The sequence below is a fragment of the Penaeus japonicus genome, unplaced genomic scaffold (genome assembly GCF_977035675.1).
Source record: "Penaeus japonicus unplaced genomic scaffold, GWHDUDI00000001_assembly GWHDUDI00000033, whole genome shotgun sequence".
Classification (NCBI taxonomy): domain Eukaryota; kingdom Metazoa; phylum Arthropoda; class Malacostraca; order Decapoda; family Penaeidae; genus Penaeus; species Penaeus japonicus.
Genome location: NW_028234435.1, coordinates 1,122,641 through 1,142,640, shown reverse-complemented (window position 1 = coordinate 1,142,640; position 20,000 = coordinate 1,122,641). Strand labels below are relative to the sequence as shown.

General features: G+C 37.2%; 2 protein-coding genes across 4 annotated transcripts in view; one reads left to right on the top strand and one right to left on the bottom strand.

The window, feature by feature from the left end:
* Positions 1-1,215, bottom strand: part of Art7 (arginine methyltransferase 7) — a 10,616-nt gene extending 9,401 nt beyond the window's left edge. The window contains exon 1 of one of the 2 annotated variants that reach the window (XM_043009950.2): positions 1,122-1,215. The gene's annotated coding sequence lies outside the window, so the exon portion shown is untranslated. The other variant, XM_043009960.2, reaches the window with a different exon arrangement.
* A 255-nt stretch (positions 1,216-1,470) lies between these two features.
* Positions 1,471-17,504, top strand: Uev1A (Ubiquitin-conjugating enzyme variant 1A). 2 transcript variants are annotated; one of them, XM_043009979.2, is made up of 4 exons: positions 1,471-1,694; positions 9,138-9,280; positions 12,722-12,847; positions 15,726-17,504. In XM_043009979.2, exons 1-4 carry the CDS (start codon positions 1,676-1,678, stop codon positions 15,864-15,866), a joined length of 429 nt encoding a protein of 142 aa, XP_042865913.1. In that variant the 5' UTR covers positions 1,471-1,675; the 3' UTR covers positions 15,867-17,504. The 2 variants fall into 2 exon arrangements, with proteins under 2 accessions (XP_042865913.1, XP_042865906.2); XM_043009972.2 differs by lacking the exon at positions 1,471-1,694 and adding an exon at positions 4,511-6,642.
* Positions 17,505-20,000: the final 2,496 nt, after the last annotated feature.

The following is a 20,000-nucleotide window of genomic DNA, read 5'->3' as shown; positions in this document are numbered from 1 at the left end:
TAAGTTACATTGATTTCACACAAATAATTACTCACTGTAAACGCACTCAGCGAGGGGGTTATATCGAGGTTCAATGAACGCCAAGAATTAGTGGGGCACGGCACCAAGTGATCGCCATGGTCTCCATGACTACAGGCACTCTAACAGAGGCACCAATATGTATCAGGGCCGCAGCAATCTCTTGGTGTCTAGCCAATGTAATTACTGCCGATGTCCTCCCTACAACCGGTTTCCCAGGACTAAAACGACTACACCTGGGCATTACACGTCAAAGACAATCTATCGAAACCCAATTCCATTATCAGCAGCAATGCACTATTTTCTGTGGAAATTCACCGTTTATTCGTCCATTCTTCAGCCCACACATTCATACATTCATTCTCTTACTCATTCATTCATACATTCACTCACTTGTCATTCCTTCCTTCATCCACAGACCCACACTGGGAGTACCTCGCTCTTAGGGCCGAGGGGGCAGAGGGGGCAGAGGGGGCAGAGGGGGGGGGGATCAAAATCAAACGGCTGCTGATTCCTGGCGTCATAGGGGACAGCGCACACTCTATGAGCCGCAGTCAAGGGGCACGGACTTTGGTGTCGCGTAACAGGACCAAAACCAAATTCCAGGTCTATTCTGCGTCGTGTACTTGTGAAGTTTCATTATTCGTATCAGATAAGAATACAAAATCTGATGAATATGGTCGCCTCAAAATAAACCTAAGATCTAAATGCCGACAACAAATTCAAATAAAAAGATGAAAACTTCTTGAAACATCAACAGAATTCTTCAGAAACAACTCTATCTCTTAGTCTTAACAGGATGCAGTGTACTACCAAATCGACTTATAAAACACATTATAACACCTACAAATACTTTAAATCTTCCAAATAATAACAGAGCAACATCTAAAAAGGGTTAAAATAACCAAAATTAAAGACACATCTACCGACCTCCAGAAAAGTAGTGTTTTAACCTATTAATAAATACCTCAGCGTCAAATAACTCATATCCACATATAACTGGACTTATTGGCCTTCCCATAGTGTCGTTGTCAGCATAAAACAAGGATAAAATGGAAGAGAAAAAAGAAAAAAAGAAAAACGAATGAGACTTTTTTTCTCACGTGTTAGCAGAAGACGACCTCGAGTTAAATGCGCGAGAGTGAAAGTCTTTTGAAAATTGTGTTTGACGTTTGTGATATGGGTTTTATATTTATTTGGGCCAAGATTAGATTTTTTGGAGATTTCTAAAATTATACTAATGCTTAATTTTGGTTTTTGTGGATTGATTAAGAGGTTTTAAAGGCTAAATTAGATTGCCAGAAGGGACGTCTCAAAATCTACATCTACCCGAATACCACGCAGTATTCGAGCAAATAACTCTCCCATAAAATAACCGCGCCCCAATAAAGCCCAAAATCCCCCTAGAAGTGTCCCGGAGTCAAAGAACGCCGGGCAAAACAGAGGGTCCGGCAGTATTGGAACGCTGGCCATTGCGGCACCGTGAGAGCCTTTTTTCCTCGGCTTCAAAAACCTCCAAAAACCTCCTTCATTCCCCGCTTATCCGGCCCGACTGACCCTTATCCGGCCTCCGATTCACTCCCGAAGGCCCGAGGAGAAGAGCTTTCCCCCGCACAGGTCCATTTGGAGGGGCGACGTGGGCGAAAAGAGGGCAGAAATGACGACCCCCAACACAGGTGAGGCTGGAGGGCTGCGCTTTTGCCCACTTGGGAGGGATTTAGACTCATTTTGAAGGGGGCTGGATGGATTTGAAGCCTGCGAGAGACCTCTGAAGGGTTCCTAAGCATCCTTCAATCATCTCTGGCCAGGGAGGGGCAAGGGGAAAGGAGAGGGAACTATTAAACGGATTCCCAAGGTATTCAAAGGTTTTCAGCTGCTGTGCCAAAGGGTTCAGTTTTATCTCTCTTGTTTCGTCGTATTTTTAGTCGGAATTCCAGTGCTCGAGGTTCCAGGGATTATGAACTTGGCGTCTGAGAGAGCGGGGAGTTAAAAAGGTCTTCTGGTTTCCTGTTTTGATGGCGACTTGCAGTGAAGGGATTATTTTTGTTGAGTTGGGTCAATTTGTATCTTTTTGTGCATGGGTTTTAGTCCTTTTTTGGGGGGTGGAGGGAGGTTGATTTTGTGCCTTTTCAGTGGCTATTTAAATTGGGACTGCAGTGTCTCTTCTGTGTGGATTCTGACATTTTTACTTTGTTGGTCTTCAAAGTTGTTACTCTTTTGAGTTTTGGGTTTTTCATCATTTCCTCTTTATTTTGACTTTTTCCTGCCCATTCTGTCAAGTCTTTGTTATATAATGGAGAGGTTGAATTGGCTTTGAACAGGGGTTTAAGATAAACGCTTGGGTATTTTCCCTAAATAGCTTCTCTTTCTTAGTTTTGTTGGTGTGTAGTTGTTTTTTTCATAAGCAGATATATCTATCTACTCAATATATAGGCTGGATATGAAGGGATTATAAGATACAAACTTTTTTCCTTCTTCACATACGACTAAAACAAGATTTCTCATCGCACTCACTCGGAAAAAAGGCCTAGAGATTAGATAGGTAATAACAGAATCAGATTGTATCTCCTGTCACCTCTTCTTTTTGTCTTCATTTGCATCTCCTGTCATCTTTTTGTCTTTATTTCTTTTGATTTCATCCTCTTCCTTCTTCGCCTTCTCGTAGCCAAGGAGAGGAATTGACAGAATTTGGAACTGCATTGAGTAGGTCACCACATATTCTTTTTCTATTATCATTATTTTTCCTTTTCTTCTTTTTGAGGACCGTAACAGTTGTTGGTTTTATTCGAATGTGCAGGAATTTAAGTGTGAGGACATGTATATAAGATAGGATGGGAGTGACAGCTGTTGTAATGACAGGGAATGAGTCGTGAAGAATTTGAAGGAACCAAGGTCATGTGTGGTAATGGTCCCTCACACAGTTGTCATTAATCCAATAGAGACTGTGACTTTGTTCAATTAGGGGTTTTCTTTTTTCTTTTTTTCTTTGTGTTTTTGTGTATTTGTGTGTGCCTGCATGTGTTTAGAAATGGATGTGTTAATGTCCACGCGAGCATGTTAATATATATATGTGTGTGTGTATGTACGTGTGTGCCTTTGCTCTTTTGGGAAATGCCTAGAAGATACCCACACCTCCATCTGCCTTATTGTGTTAAGATAGAGCTTGCGGAAATCTGAGGAAAATTTTTTGTCAAACAACTAGTCCAAGCACTTTCTTGCCATAATATACATAGTGTGAAGCCATGGTGTATGCTTGATGTTGCACCTCTGTTGAGCTTTTCTTCAGATTGTAAAATCTCCATTCACAGATCTTAGTAAGTTTCAAATGAATTCTGATAGAATACAGATGGTGTGATTGAGAAAAAAGTCCTATTTGAGATGGGGGGGAGTCTTACATTTCCTCAGTGACATCTGGCCCTGGACTGGAGGTTTGCCAGGTCCCAAGTGTGGTTATGAAGTAAAGGAGAAGGCAGAATCAGAAGCAGAATTTTCTCTCCATACATCACATAGTTTTTCACACACTTGAATCATCTGGTAAAGAATATATGAATCAGATAGTTGGATCTTGTTACATAGTATAAAACTTGATAAATAGTCTTACAAATGTTGGAATTCAGAAGGGTGTGGTAACAGGTTGATTGCAAGAGAGTATGAGAGAAATTTTGCATTTAGATTTTTCCATTATAACATTCTGTGCTGAATGTCAACCATAGAATACATAAGGCTTACCAAGGTGTGTGTGGTTATTGTGATTAGTATTTTATTGTTAATTGTCAGTCTTATGTTATAGATGTTGTGAAGTTATTTTATTTTGTTTTAGTTTTACCTAAAGAGATTGTGGAATATATGAATGTTTAAGAAACTTCATTTTTGTTTTTTGTGAAGAAATTATTTTGTATTTTCCCCTAAATTATTATTTGCAGTTAGATTGTCATTGTAACTGTACATTCCCCTATTCCCCCTCTCTAGTAGATGAACCACCCCTCATTTTCAGAGGCTGTCAAATGGCCCAGGGTAATGCAATAAAATATGCAGACACTATTAGTGATCATGCTCTTCCAGCCATGTGCATGAGTAGGTAGCGTAGGTGGGAGTCCCATTCCAAGCTGACCTGTCTCTGTTGTTAGGCAACCCTATTGATTAGCCAATAGAACTGGGCTTGTTTACCAGAATATGGGAGGCCAAAAACAGGCAAGGACCATTGGACACACAAGTCAGCCATATTGTTAAAATATGAGTGGCTGTACTGGGAGAGATTGTGGTGTTGTCCAGTGCACCATTCAGTGAAGTATTGATTATGCTGGTGAAATGTTGGACTGTGTTGTTGAAAGAGACAGAAACTTTAGTTCTGTGTTTTGTGGGCAATTGCAAACACCAGTTGGTCAGGTGTTGGGCTTTGAGTGTTGGGATGTGTCTGTGGTGATCTGCAGAAGATAATAGTGCATTTTCCAAGTCTCAAGAAAGTAATCATGAGACATGTGCATAAGTTAAACAAGGAGAGTATAACATCTGGGTGAGGGGGATTGTGTTTATGCCTGCCAAGGAAAGTTGTAAACTTGTTTTTGCCTTTTATTTCTTAGATTTTATAGATTGTGTTTTTTGTGGTTGCATATGATACATATTCAAGGAATTTACAAGAATGCATGTACAGTCAAGACTTAAGAAGGTTATTCTGCCGGAAGGAAAAGATGTGCTTTTTTTGACTTGCCTTGAAAGTGTAATGGCTTGTGCTGAAATAAAGGAATTATAGGAATAAGATATGATTCAGGACCTTCAATATTGCACCATAATGCAATTTTCATGGACTAATGTCTGATAATTCTTAGGGGTAATTATGCAGTCTGTTTAAATGTTTATACCTTGTAATTTTAGATGGATCTATTAAGATTCATTTAGTATTATTCTTTTTCTACAGTGTTTATTGGGATAATTCCTTCTTATTGAAAATGGGATTCCATCAGCTTTGATAGCACCCTCTGCTTGGGTTCACAGGTATTGATTTTATATAAAGTTGGTATTTGTGTTGTGTTTATTCATTATTATATTTTTTGTTTATTTATTTATTTATTTATTTTTAAAGTTGATTTTGATAAACTATTGACTATAACTTGCTTCCTCACAGAACCATTTCATGTTGTGGTATATTTGATATGGAAAAGAAACTTCTGGAAGTCTATCAAATTTGTATCCTCTTTATTACTCTTATTATTTATACTTTGACAGTAAGAGTTGTATTGAATATAAAGAATGATTCTTGGAAGTCTCTCATTTTATTACAATGTTATTCATGGAAAGTTGATTATAGTTAGGTTTATGTAAATTATACACTTACTGATGCAAAACATGAGAATATTTCTGTGCTTGATGTTTTTCTAATTTTATGATTTGGTATTTATCATGTTTTGATGTTGAAGTATTATATTAGCTCAGTTCATTCTATTTCTGTTTTTAAGATATAAAATGTTTTTATATGTCAGATAGCTAGTTCTGTTAACAATCTTTTATGCTTGTCATCAGTAATAAACAAGGAGGCAATGGTCAGCATGATTAATCGTGGCTAAGTGAGTCATGCAGTAAAAGTCACACCCATTGAAAGCCCTGAATGTGTAAAAAGTGCAGAGCATCATTTGCATATGGGTCTAACTTGTATAAGTTATGAAGTAAGAAATGTCTCAGCTTTCTCTCTTGTATGTGAATTTTAAAAGTAGCAAGGTAATGGCTGAAAGGTGGGGATGTCGACCTTATGTAGTATGGTTATTATTCAGATTATAGGTATTGTTAACTTGAAAGTTGTTTAGTTTTGTTTATATAAGAAAGTCTCCTTGGCAGTGACTATGTTTTGAGATAAGAGAAGTTATTTTCTACTTTTCACCCCTCAAAGTGCAGAGATATTGTGATATTTCCCCCTTTTTCAGATACTATTTTCTTTAACATTTGTAAATACAGCTAATGAAGCAATATATATTTGATGCAACAACATGAAAAATTAAATGGAAGATTGGGTAAAAACGCTGAATTGACGAAGTCTTTTGAAAAAATAATTGAGTGATGATTGTTTATGGTGAAGAGAAGAAGAGTTGCAGTGAAAGTGTAAGCCTAAACAAGCAAAGCCCATCAAGGATGGCATGACATGATTGGCTTGTAAGCACTGATTAGCTTTCGTTACATCTCATTGACAAGAGATTGTCGCCCTCTCATACATCCCGGCTGTGTTTACTTGATGTAGGTGTGACCTACATAAGGAGCTGGTTCTCATCAACATGTATATTCCCTTTTCACTGGAAATGTTGGACAGTTTGCTACTTTTTCTCTGGAAATCCAATCACAAAGACTCTTCAACCTCGTTATTCATACTTGTCTGAAATGTTAGTTAGTTTTCCTCTTGACAATCTTCACATTCCTCACAAGTTAGTCAGACAAGAAAGATGATGTTTGCGAGTCTTGCTCTCTGGAATTGAGTTATGACAGTTTGCGCGCGTGTGGCGATGCTATCGTCGTCCTGTAGCTGCATAGGTGTTGGTGACCTATGGCAGAGACTGAAAATGACGTGGCTGTGTTGCAGTCTCAATTCACACAATAGTAGTGTTGTTCACTGTATGGAGGAGAATGATGTAGGTCAGACTGGTAAGTATTTATTTTGGCTTATATTCAATCTTAATTGAAGTGAGTTAGTTTTAATCTGTTAATTGCTGTGGCTCAGTTATGCCTTTAGTATTTTGTATCAAGATACCAGCCTCTTTTTCCTTCTATTTGTACAATATGTATCTATAAATATTTGTTTGTGTTTGTTTATTTGCTCTTATTTCAATGTTTGCATAATTGTTTTTAACCCCTACTGGTTGGTGACTGCCATGCATGTCAAGGCAATTTTGGCAGCAGGTCCCTTACTGTCTGGTGGAAGTGTTAAAATTTCTTTGATTGTTATCATTTATCTGGCAACAAGGGGTTAGTGATTTCTTTGAAAATTAAAAATGTAAACTTGGTTAACTTGTGCTTGCTCACACCTATCTAATAGTCCTAATGTTGGGAAATTTACAGCTTTTGGTAAAATTGTCAAATATGATATGCAACAGGCATGGGTAAGATTTTATGTTTAACCCTTAACCCATTGTGGATAGTGGATAGATTTGCTTTCTCAGTCTCCAGGATGGGTTTTATAGAGTGAGGCAGCTTCACGCATCATACCTTGACTCACTCTTTTAGAGCCATTTTTATGTTTAATTTTTGTGTGTTTTACTGTATTTAGAGACTTATATCTGTCATACCACAGGCTCTATCAATACTGCAGTTAATTAAAATTGTAGTATAGGGTTCATATCAGCTCTTTATACTCAGTGTGATAGAAGTGTTGCTGTTTTATGGGAAGACAAAAAATAACTTTTTTTTTATATTTGTGTACTGTCGTGAATGAATACGAAACCTGTAACCATCCACAATGAAGAGATAGGGAAGAGGAAGGAAACTTGTGCTTATGACAGTGAGTGCCACAGTGAAAGGCATCCCTACTGGCACAGAGGCACATTGTAGACACTGGGCATGGTTTGAATCACCTTCCCATTCTTGTCCCGCCTGCATATCCTTCATCTGTGGTACTTTACAACAAGAGGTCAGCAGCGCTGTGTGCCATCGCTCTATAAAGATAGTGCTTGCTAGAGACGTGGATGGGTGCCATTCAGGGCTCTCTCTCTCCTGCTGGTGCTAGAAGAAAGTGGTGAAAGTAATGCTAATTAGCATTTGATATAATTGGTCATCTGTATTACGTGTATGAGAGAGAAATTAATGAAGGGTTTAATCCCTTCCCCATAGCTTGTATGTTATCCCTATGATATGCAAAAAACAACCATTATTTGATATGATAGAATGTATGAACAATTTTAAGAAAAACATTTTATCTAAAATTTTGATTGAAAAATGATAATTTCCCATATGAAATGCCTGGTAGATGTCTATCCTCTTGTGATCCCAATCAGACCTGTAGAATCAGACTTCATTGAACACAGTAGATGTTATTGCAATATAAAAATATTGTTTGTAGGGAGTAAGGATATTTTTTTATCAAAGCCACAAAAAATATATTTACTCCATAATAACTGATGAAGCAGATGATTTTACTAATTTTATATATATAACAACAGGCTTACTATAATCAGATACCCTTTTGTATGGTTGTGCACTGCAAGTTTGGGGATTTCAGTTATTTTCCATACATGTGCTTTACCTTATATATATATATGTATATATATAGATAATATATATATATATATATATATATATATATATATATATACTGTATATATTTATATATGTATATAAGAAATTGGGTTTTTGGTCAACTTAGGAGCTCTGCATGCAGGTGTACCTTGAGGAACATAGTCTGAAAGTCACTATTAGACCAAAAAGGCAGCTGTCATGTATGTCTTGACACCCATTGTCAGCAAGTTAAGGATGAATTAACTTGTTACCACAGAAACATTAACAAAGAAGAAGACAAAAAATTCAAATTTTTGGAAACCCTAATGTTTTAGGGATTATAAAAGGTGCATCTGTTATATTTTTCATTTGCATTTGTAACAGATATTTTATTATTGTTGTTACCCTTATTTGAAACGAATATTGTTCAAATGATCTGAACATATTCGTATATGTTTACATATTGTAAGATCATGGAAACAAACTAGTATGTAAGGGACCTGTGGAAAATTGGGTATCATTTTAACTGAAGGGGTGTTGGGTTACAAGAACATTCTATGAACTGGCAAAGGATTTCTCCCTGTGAAATCTTGTATTGTATTTTAATGTGATTTTTAGAGCAAAGATCATTCTGGTCTATAGTCTATAGTGAAACCAATCATTTATATGCAAAATAAAAGCCCAAATATTCACTATCTATTTTGTGAACAGAATTGTTAAATGTTTCAAGATGGTATAGAGATACTTCTGTAGATAGTAAGCAGCTTGGTTGTCTCATCTTATATGGAGGGTGAAACTATGTTTCAGTAATGCTGACTATTGGTTCAGAATTTACCCATGGTAGCATAATTGAAGCTTATAATATGCATAAGAAGCTTTCTCTCCTTTGACCTTGTTACACAACTTTATGTGCAAATTCCCACTTACAGTTGTTCCGCGCAACTTCCGCCTGCTAGAGGAACTGGAAGCAGGCCAGAAGGGCGTTGGAGATGGCACCATTTCGTGGGGACTGGAGGATGATTCAGACATGACACTCACCAACTGGACTGGCATGATCATAGGGCCACCTAGGGTAAGTTGAAAATAATGTATGATTATTTTGATCGTAATATGTTCAATGATAGCTCTCTAAATGTTTTTTTTTGGTGAGCTGTACCAAAAGATTTTTAGTTGCTAATTCAGTTGCTTGGATTCTTTGGTTTGTTTTTGTCAGTAACTGTTATACCATAATATTAACTAATGCCATTATAAGTAGCTACCCACTCATGTAAACATAGTGACTCTCTTAACACATTGTGGACAGGGGATAGATTTGCTTGACTGGTCCCCAGGTCCAAGTGTCACCTTTGTGGTACTCATGTGGAGTGGAGCTTCTTGACTACTTGCACTTTCATTCACTTATTATAAAACTTAAGAGTTTGTCATTTTGTGTTGTTTTATTGTCTTGTGAGCCTTATATGTGCCATCTGACAGTGCATCAATATTATAGTAGACAAGAATTGTAGCATAGGGTCCATATCAGTTCTTTATACTCTGTGTGATAGAAGTATTACAGTTTTATGAGAGGACAAAAAGCGATGTTGGCCTTAACCCGTTAACGACAGGTGACTAGATATCACGTCTAGTGGTTTTTGGGCTACACGCCGGGGACGTGTTATTTTGTCCAGCCCGGCGCGTGGGAGAAGCCAGCGCACAGCGCTGGCTCACGGCCAGTGCAGCCGAGAATCCCGATGCATTAGGCTTATGTGTTCAAGAGTTCCGGAATTTTGGTCTTTTTAACCCCTTCGACACGATGATGCGTATACTGCGTCATCGCAGCGCTCGCATCAAATCCAAGGACGCGCATACTGCGTCATGGCTCAGTTCTGGTGGAATTGAGTTTTCTTTCTTCCGGATACTGTACGAGATCTTTCAGAATAGAGGTCGGATATGATACGATATATTACTTGACTTTCATTATTAATAATTTATTACATAAGAGTGGGATTTGCTTATACCAGGGGAGTCATTGATGGGCCCTGCTAGCAATCATTTTATTATTTATTTATGGAACATTATGTAAAAATATAAAACATATTATGATTAGTTTACCATACTATTTCAATCGTTTTCTTTGGTTATCTGAGTGAGGCCTCCCACCAAGGTCACTCTTTCCATCTTCCTCCCAACCCATGTAAATAACTTGTCACATGCATATGGGGAAGAGGTTAACTATGCATATTTTGATATATAACACATGATGATTATGTTGAGGTTTTGGCTATAAACTTGTAGAGGTTTTGGCTTAAAACTTGTCATATTCAGTAGCGACGTTTAAAATTTGGCGCGCGCCGGCAGCTCGGATACGGCGCGAGGAGCGTATTCTACTGCCCGGAGTGAAGAGGTTAAGCCGGATTGGTCCCGTCGGGAACAGGTTAATGTGTGATAGATGATTTGAAGGGTTACCTTAGTTGTGAAGCATATAGTTTCCATTTCATTAACCTTAGTTTGTAATAGATTGTTTTTGTATATACTACATATCTGATCATGGAAGTATCTTAGGTTTATGGAAGAATGAAAACATGTTATTGATTTTCATATATAGATGTGATACGTATATAAAAGATTAAACCTGTTTTATTTTTTTATATGTATCTAACCCAATCAGGATGCGGTAATCTTGGGTGAAAAATAAAAAAAAGACAAGTACACGATAATGAGGACCATAGTGTTTCTTATGATTGACTATGATTATATTACACTAATGACATAGTTGTTTAGCAGATAGCACATAAACCAAGACAGAAGTGGAGAGATATAAATGAGACTTGAGATGGCATATATTCATGCTATTCATATATTAATTGAGTTAAGAAGGGATAAGAAACTTTTTCACTTAATATTCAGGAGGTGCGTGATGAAACAAAACAAAAGGTACTCTTCTGAAATACACTAATTCATAGAAAATTTTGGCTTGTCAGTTTAACCCAATGATGACGATGTGTCACACCCATGTGACATGGCTAAATGCCTGATGACGGGGCAACAAACCAGTGTGACGTTCCCAATGCAATATTGCATAAGCCCGGCGTAGGGGGTTGCCACTTCTTGCCGGGCCCGTCGGGATTGGGCAATTCTGGATTTGCATGGTCGTAATGCCAGGTTTTTGATCACATAAGCCTAATGCCTCGAGACTCTTGGGCGCACAAGCCACGAGCCTGGGCTGCCTGCTCGTTCACCCCGAACGCCGGCCTTGCCCAGATATCTCATCACCAGCGTCTGACGCAAAAACCACAAAATGTGTCAGCACATCAACCAGCTCGAATGGGTTAAAAGATATATATATATGTTTAAATTCTTATATAATTTCACATTGTCTGAGTAGCCTCTATCTGCATGATTTTTGGTCACTTAACCCAGTGGTGGCGGGTACGTTAACAAGGTGAGTGGTCCACTGGGAAAAAAATTTAGGGGGGTATTCACCCCTTTCAGAATTATTGTCAGAGTGTCGGTGAGCATGACACCTCACTAGCATTTTATCACTTCAAGCCTTAGGATCGGAAGAATGTTGGCCTGAGTGTGTAGTTCATGGTATTGTGAGATATAGTTTCACTTCACCAGCATTTATGCACTCCATATTTTTGGATCATATGGAATAGACTCTAAACCCGTTAACCCAATGCCGATGGGCCCGGCGATAAGTGGAAACCCCCTACGCCGGGCCTATGCAATATTGCATTAGGAACGTCATACTGGTATGATGCCCTGGCATTGGGCATTTAGTTGTGTCACATGGGTGTGACACACCGTCGTCCTGTAACAAGATACCACATCATGTGGTGGGAGTGTCTGCTGCTGGGGACGAGATCTTTGATCGTAGCTATCCTCCTGGCCAGCATGCCCGGTGATCGGGAGTATAGTGCTTGGCCGTAGCCAGTGTAGGTGAAAATCCCAAGGCACTTGGCTTACACGTTTGAAATATCTCAGCGTTTTGACCATTTGGAGTCAAAACAGCCCCATTGTTAACGGGTTAAGTAAAGGAAGTAACGTAGGATTATGAGAGAAGAAAAGTTTTATTTGTTTTCTTACTGTACAGTTGACATAAGCCTGTATATCAAAAATTTTACTTCAATATGTTTTCTATATACTTATAAGTCAATCAGATTTTGTCATAATCATAGTTGTAGCATTTCAGTGTGGAAATGTGATGCTTAAAGTGCCAGCAAACATTCAAATTCTTAAGAGCATTTTTTTTTGTCTATAATACACTAGTGACACATTGTTCTTAATTCTATATATTGATGATTAGGATAATACTATTCTAATGACATAGATATTTAGTGAATAAAAACAGGCTGAAACAAATTAGCATTCAAATCTCATAACATTATGTTATGTACATTGCATTTGCCACCAATAGCCTAAGGCCAGCTATGTGAATTATACCAATATTTTAGGCTATTTTTAGGACAGTATATACTATAAAACCAGATTGATGCAAAGATCACACTAACATCTCTCTTTTTATTTCCAGACGAATTTTGAGAATCGGATGTACTCGTTAAAGGTAGATTGTGGTTCTAGATACCCAGATGAGCCTCCAAATATTCGCTTTATCAGTCGGATCAACATGCAAGGAGTCAACAGCCAGACAGGAGTGGTAAGTGTGAGGCAGCTTGAGTGTTTTAGGAAGAGTGTATGCTTTGCTGAATGGTGATAACAGACAGTCACTTGTGGTGGGGTCATTGTAAACTTTATTTTGCAAGGTCAGCCTCTAACAGTCAATCACAGGGGTTATGTCTCTAGACCCTTTAATCTATTCGCGACTGGGTGTATATTTGCCTAATGCTGCTACCACTGGCAAGATGTCTAGTGCACACTGCTGCCCACTGAGAGAGATCTCCCGGCACAATGCTGCACTGAGGCTCGCAAGGCACCCTTCACCTTCTCCATTTTTTGGAATGATAAGAGTTAGTTAGTTAGTTTTTTTTTTTTTTTGACAAGTCAAGAAAACTGAGTATTTATGGAAGGAGACCATGATGTTATATCGCATCATCCAGTGTGAATGGATCCAGAAAAGAATGCTTACTGTTGATATTGCTAGTAATATTGGGCTAGTTCCTCAGTTGTTGTTTTTTATATGATAAAGATCAATTGCTTTTCACAAAAACTATGAAACCTATATAACTATTTCAGTATTAATGGTAAGTATATATTGAAAATACAGTATATAGGTAGTTCAGTATGTAATAAATCAGTTATCACATAGTGGGTTATTATTTCTTTATCACATTGGAGATCAAAAATTTGATGTATTAAGATATCTTTTCACATTAGGTCTCAGAACTGCATATCCATTTTGCCAAATTGCCAATTTAATTTTTTTTATTTTCACTCCATTTGAATGACATGTTCATTTACTTAGTAAAATGCCTCATGCCTTTATTGTTTGCTTCATTTATTGTAATACAAGCAAAAATCTTTCTTTTCTTAAACAGTGCTCAGATATGAATATAAGAATGTATATAATTTCATATAAATACAAAAAGGAGCAGGTGGGGCATGTGGGTCTGCTGCTGTAAGATAGTTAGGAACGAACCATTGCTCTAGATAGTGTTGGTCCTGGGCAACCTCCTCCTGTATTCTGGTACATTGGCTTGGAGGGTTCTTCGTCCACTTTAATTCTACAAATTCTGTCTCATCCCATAGGAATATTGGATAAGTGCCACACTCTTGAGTTTTTTACAAAGTCTGATATCTATTTATGTCATCTCGTAGTCAGAGGACAATAGGGAAAGATAATGAAACTAATAACAGTTCTCTTTATGAATAAGAAATAAAATGAATGCAGTTTCCATGTATTTCATATCTCTAATGCCTGTAGAATTCTCAAGCAAAATTGCATTGCTTGCATCTAATAGCCCATGTAATTTTCCTGTCTGTTCAGTCCACCACAAGAGAGGGACCCTTACCTATTGGAGTTTCAAATGTCTCTATTTGTTGTTGCATACTCTTATGTAGTTGATATTTTCGCATAATTTTTAAAACTCTTTTTACTGTTATTTGCTGTTATTTGGAATTAAAGTTTTTAATTGTTATTTTTATGTTTTGAATTTATTTTTCCATATTTCTGATCTTTCTTGACTATACCTTTTGATTTCTCAATATTTTTTAACATTTTTGATAAATAGATTGGCCAAGACTTGGATGATTGAATTCACAAATGTCAGTTGCTAGTGATGGGACATTTATTCAGAATTGACATCAAGATTGGAAGAACAAGCAGTTTTCAGTGATACAGAACTGGTATTGGAATAGAAAGGAACTTATCATGAGTTCCAATTCTTAAAACTTTTTTTATAGATTTAATTGCAAAATTATTTTTTCATTTCTGGTAGTATTTAACATTTCTTTATATTAGGATCATTAACAAAAAAGTATTATCATACCCTAAAGTTTCATTTTGTCCAAGTAGTAAAGAGGAAAGTTATTACACAAGAGCAAACAAATTTACTTTGTACGGCATATGACAGGGAAAGTTGACACTGCGGTAAGAAGCAGTAGTAACAGACTATTCATAAGTAATAAGTTGCTAGTGTTGCCAGGTTTGCTACTTTTATATAATTTTAGTATTTTAAGAATTTGTCATTAGTGCTATTTTTGCAGCACTAATTTTTATTTGAAATAAGAAAATGGTTTTATTTATTTTATATACAAGTGAGAGAGAGATCTTGGCACGATGCCCATGCTGTGCCTCTCAGACCACTTTTCACCTGCCTTTTTTGTGTGTGTGTGTTTGTTTGTTTGTTTGTTTGTTTGACAAGTCAAGAAAAATGTGTATACAAATGCAACTGGAATAAGTATATATATATACATAATTATGTAAAATGTGGATTTAGAGGGAGAGATCATGACATGATAGGACGTCATCACGAGGGAGCAAAATACTCCTGTGACATGGGTATCACATCACCTGTCACTAATGGGTTAAGGGTTTAATAAAGTTAATTTGCATAATGTAAATCATGAATTTGATACCAAAGTACCAAACTTCATAGTTTTCAACTATTTTTCCTCCTCCTCCTCTTCATTCGTTTTACTTGCAATCTCTTTTCAGCTCCTATATTGAAGCTCCCCATGTTTCACTGCTCATTCTCTTCTTTTTCTTTTTCCCTTGATTTCAGAGCTATTTTGTATGCTACTTTTCCTTATTTTATGCTTTCTTTAGCTAGTCATTTATCGCCATCTGCTGGCATTTCTTCCACTATTTCTTTTCTCCTTTTCACCTTCCTGATCGTCCTCTCTATTGGCTATTTTGCTTTCTCTCCGCATTGTCTTTACATTTGTTACCTTGCATAATTTCACAATCATAATTACTATAAGGGGAATTTACATAAATATGTCATAACATGACATATTGATAGAAGTTTGGGAGATGATTATGTAGTAGAATATGAATTGAATACGAGTTATTTTTTTTTAGATATTTTGATGTATGCAAAAGACCCCACCTAACAGAACCCTCTTATCTTCGGCAGGTGGATCGTCGACATGTGTCTGTGCTTGAACGCTGGCAAAGAAATTACACAATCAAGACAGTGCTGCAGGAGTTGAGGCGTTTAATGACCCAGAAGGAAAACATGAAACTCACACAGCCACCAGAGGGCACCACCTTCTAGCTGGCCTGTTCATCACACAGCCTCCTGAAGCCCAAAAACCCCTCCAGATGGCCGACATACCTAACATACCAAGCACCACCACCACCACCACCACCACTACCACCACCACACATCCTGGAATCAGGAGAGGGGACGCACCAATGCGGCACCAATGCTACTACCCATGGGATGCCATGCACTTGCTGGCCAACACAGCGCCAGCCAGCCAGACCTCCTTCAAGATTAGGTATCCAGGCTTTTTTGAGAGAAAATTTCTTCCTCTGGGGTTGAAGCTTTTCATCTAAATGTAGACTTTGTGAGGATTTTTGTGAATCTTGAACATTCATTGTATAGTGTGAGATCCCCCCCAAAAAAAGAATCGCTTTATAGAATGTGGATTTTACCGAATATCTAGGCTGATTGTCGCTCATTGTCGAAGGGATTTCTGGCTTTGTATCAGGCAGAGGAAGTCACGGTTGGTCGTCGTGGTAAACGAAAGGCATTGGGAAGTCAAGCTGGTCTCAGAGAGCAAATCTTGTGGGGAAGTTTGTAGCCTCTCATAGATGGAGAGAATAAAAAATGCTTACCAACCATTGTGCTTTGAAATGCTGATGAGAAACTGTTCATCACTGATTGATAATGATTTGTACCAAAGTTTAAGGAAGGATTTTGTGATATTTATACTTTTTCCCCTACATTTGCAACTTCCCCAAACCAAAGGCTAGGGCAGTGTCACATGAAAAGGAGAGCAGTGTATCGATATGAGCCTTTTGAAGGAGCCACGTTACAAATCCACAGCTTGTGTACACAGGGATCTTGCCGTGTCCATTCACCTCTTCATACCTCGTCCATACTACTCCCCTGACGCTGTTTTTTGTTCCGTCTCAAAGATTAAATTTCCGCAGCAGATGCATTAGGGCGGCAAGCATGCAAACAGTGGCGCTTTGTGTTAATCCAGCTGCAGCAGAGTACTGTCACGTCTCGCTTTCCCACAAGTCTCTCTCTCTTGTTTTGGAAGTTTACAAAAGTTCATATATATATTGTAATTTCTTAGAGCCCTTTACCCATGCCTCCATAATAGCACTATTATGGACCTATTATCAATTGAATACACTTATTGGAGTATATTGTATGAAGAATGCAAAATGAACACATCTCACACATGGCATCCACCAAAATATTTAAGTTTCTGATCTAGTTTTACTATCTATTTTCACTATCTCACTTGATCTATGCCTTTTTTCGTTTTGTATTTTATTTGTATCATCAATGTTATTACTTTTCTTTTATATAAATATAGGTTACATCCTCAACATTTCTGGACCCATCCATCCATGTGGCATGTCGTTTGCTCTTGTCAGCAAGCACGTTATTATTATTATTATTGATAATATTGACTTAAAACTACCATCACTCTTAGACAAGTGTATTGTTAGGGAGGGGGCAACACTAGCATCGTAGGGTCAATATTTTAGGATTTTAGGGTAAAGTTATCTATTGATTTTTATCATGATAATGTTACAGGTTTCCTCCCCAATTATTATTTTTTCTTATGGATTCATAATAGCTTGTTTGTCCCCTTGCCCATGGTTTTGTTCAAAGGCAATGTAAGGAACTAAATTGTGAGAAGAATGATAATAAAAATTTCTACTCCATAAACTGTTGTTTTTGTTCTGATAACTGGTGATCCCTCTGTGTTCCTTGCAGTTTTATTTTAATTATATTGACAGGGTTTTGGTTGCTTGAATGGAATTAACTTGCTAAATTTTAATCTTAGTCTGACAAATTGAGATTTAGCAGTTATGCAAATGTCAATCTCTCTTACTAGAGTAAGAGAGAGTGGATATAGAGGGAATAAGATTAAATATGTTGTGTACATAAAAAAAGTGATTTCCTTTTATCCTTATTTTAGGATAATAAAAATAATGAAGTGAAACCCAGACATACATAGGCACTTCTGAAGGCTTGAGAATTCTCATGCGAGATATGGACAGAAGGGAATTGTTTAAGGAGGAGGTTGACTAATGAAGGAAAAAATAAAGGTTTCAGAGATGAAAGTAGGTCTGGCACAAGATAATACTGATTTTAATATGTTACAGCTTTATAATTACATAAGTAATGTCTTGAATAATGAAAACTTTTAATTCTATCTTAACTTGATATGTTATTTGTGCATCTTTGAAAATCAAAATTGAGAAGAGCTGAAGTGCTGCTACATATTAAGCTGACTTGGTGCTTCATGGACAGTTTCCAGTCGATTTGTCTCAAGTCCTGACCATCCAGTCAGTGAGTAAAAGGACTGTTCACCTGTGGAGCAAACTGTCTCGGAGATCCCTCCTCCTCCACCACTTTCATAATACAATCCACTACCATGCTTGCTTTGTAACATTCAAAATGTGACTACAGTCAACTTTGTATTTTTATCTCACGTCAAATGTAACTAAGGGTGTATCATATCTTTCGATCGAGCTAACCCAAGCTAGCTTACTGGAAATTGTTACTCTCTCCCTCTTCCACTTTCCTTCTTTTCCACTCCCCATTCAATTCTCTCCTCTCTCTCGGTCTCCCTCTCCCATTATATATCTTCTCGCTTCTAACATTCCCTTATTATCTCTTATCCTCTCTCTCTCTCTCTCTCTCTCTCTCTCTCTCTCTCTCTCTCTCTCTCTCTCTCTCTCTCTCTCTCTCTCTCTCTCTCTCTCTCTCTCTCTCTCTCTCTCTCTCTCTCTCTCTCTCTCTCTCTCTCTCTCTCTCTCTCTCTCTCTCTCTCTCTCTCTCTCTCTCTCTCTCTCTCTCTCTCTCTCTCATTTCCTTCCCCTTTATTACTTTTATCTCTTTCAAACTATTCGAAATGTATAATACTTGTATTATCTCCCCTCTCCCTCTCCTTATCTCCACTTTTTTCTCTTAATACTATTTTGTCATTTATATGTTATCAAGTTTGTCTTCCAACCTCTTTTTATTTGTATCTCTCCTCTCTTTTCTGGACCTCATTATATATCGTTTCTTTATATTATTTCCCTTATCTATTTTGTTCTTGTTTTCCTCTCTTTGTTATTCTCTTTCTTCTACCATTCCCTTTTATCTCTTTTCTGTATCCTTTATTCATTGGTTTTATCAAGTATGTCTATGCTCAAAATTATATATACTGAAAATTAACATTTCCAGAGAAAATTAAGAGATTTTGTGCATGCTAAAATTTAACAACCGAGAGCTGCACACATTGAATAACAGTAGTGGCCGAATATTATCACATTGATTCACTGCAGCCACACTAACACAATGGCATAAATGGCGCGGTTATGCTCCTCTTAACGCAGGGAATACGTTTTTACTAGGAAGCTCCTAATCTAAAGAAGATACTGAACTGAAGTGAATATCTGGATGGGACAATTTTTTCCTGGGTGGGATGGCGTACATTAATAATTTTCACTTTTCGTTCAAAGACCGAATACTTTACAAATTCATATGGATATAAGCAGACAGATATCATGATTAATGGATGTGATACAATGATTGATTGATGGTACGGGATGAATTTTAGATGCATCGCTTCAGTGAATTATTAAACGCACTATGCCGATGGATTTCGGTTATTATTATACCGTTGCGCATTTATGGTTTATTGCAGGCTTTCTCTTCTGTGTGTGAAAAATTCATTGATAGCGATGTCATTCTAAATAATGATAATGCAAATATTGGTGATATTCATTGTTATCGTTATTTGTGTTGTTGCTGTTATTGTTATTGCATTGATCAGTGTTGTTGCTTATATTATAGTCATATAGTTATTATAAATTACTATTACAACTATTATTATTGCTATCATTTTTATTATTGTTATTATTACCATCCTTGTTATTATCATTATGATTGTTATTTTTTAATTACTACTACTATCATTATCATTAATATTAAGATATCTGTTATTACAATACAATTCTTGTTACTTGTAGTTTTTAGAATACTAAAAACTCTCACAGAGCTGGTTTAATAGTTTCTACTGTCTACTTTCGCTTGGTCTGTTCAACTTACAAATGTCTGGAGCAGAGAAACTAGCAATCGACGGTACGTATTGATTTGGCTGAGGGAAAATACATACATACATGTACAGAGATTACGGCTTGGAAACGGTTAAGGTCACGCGAGGGTCTT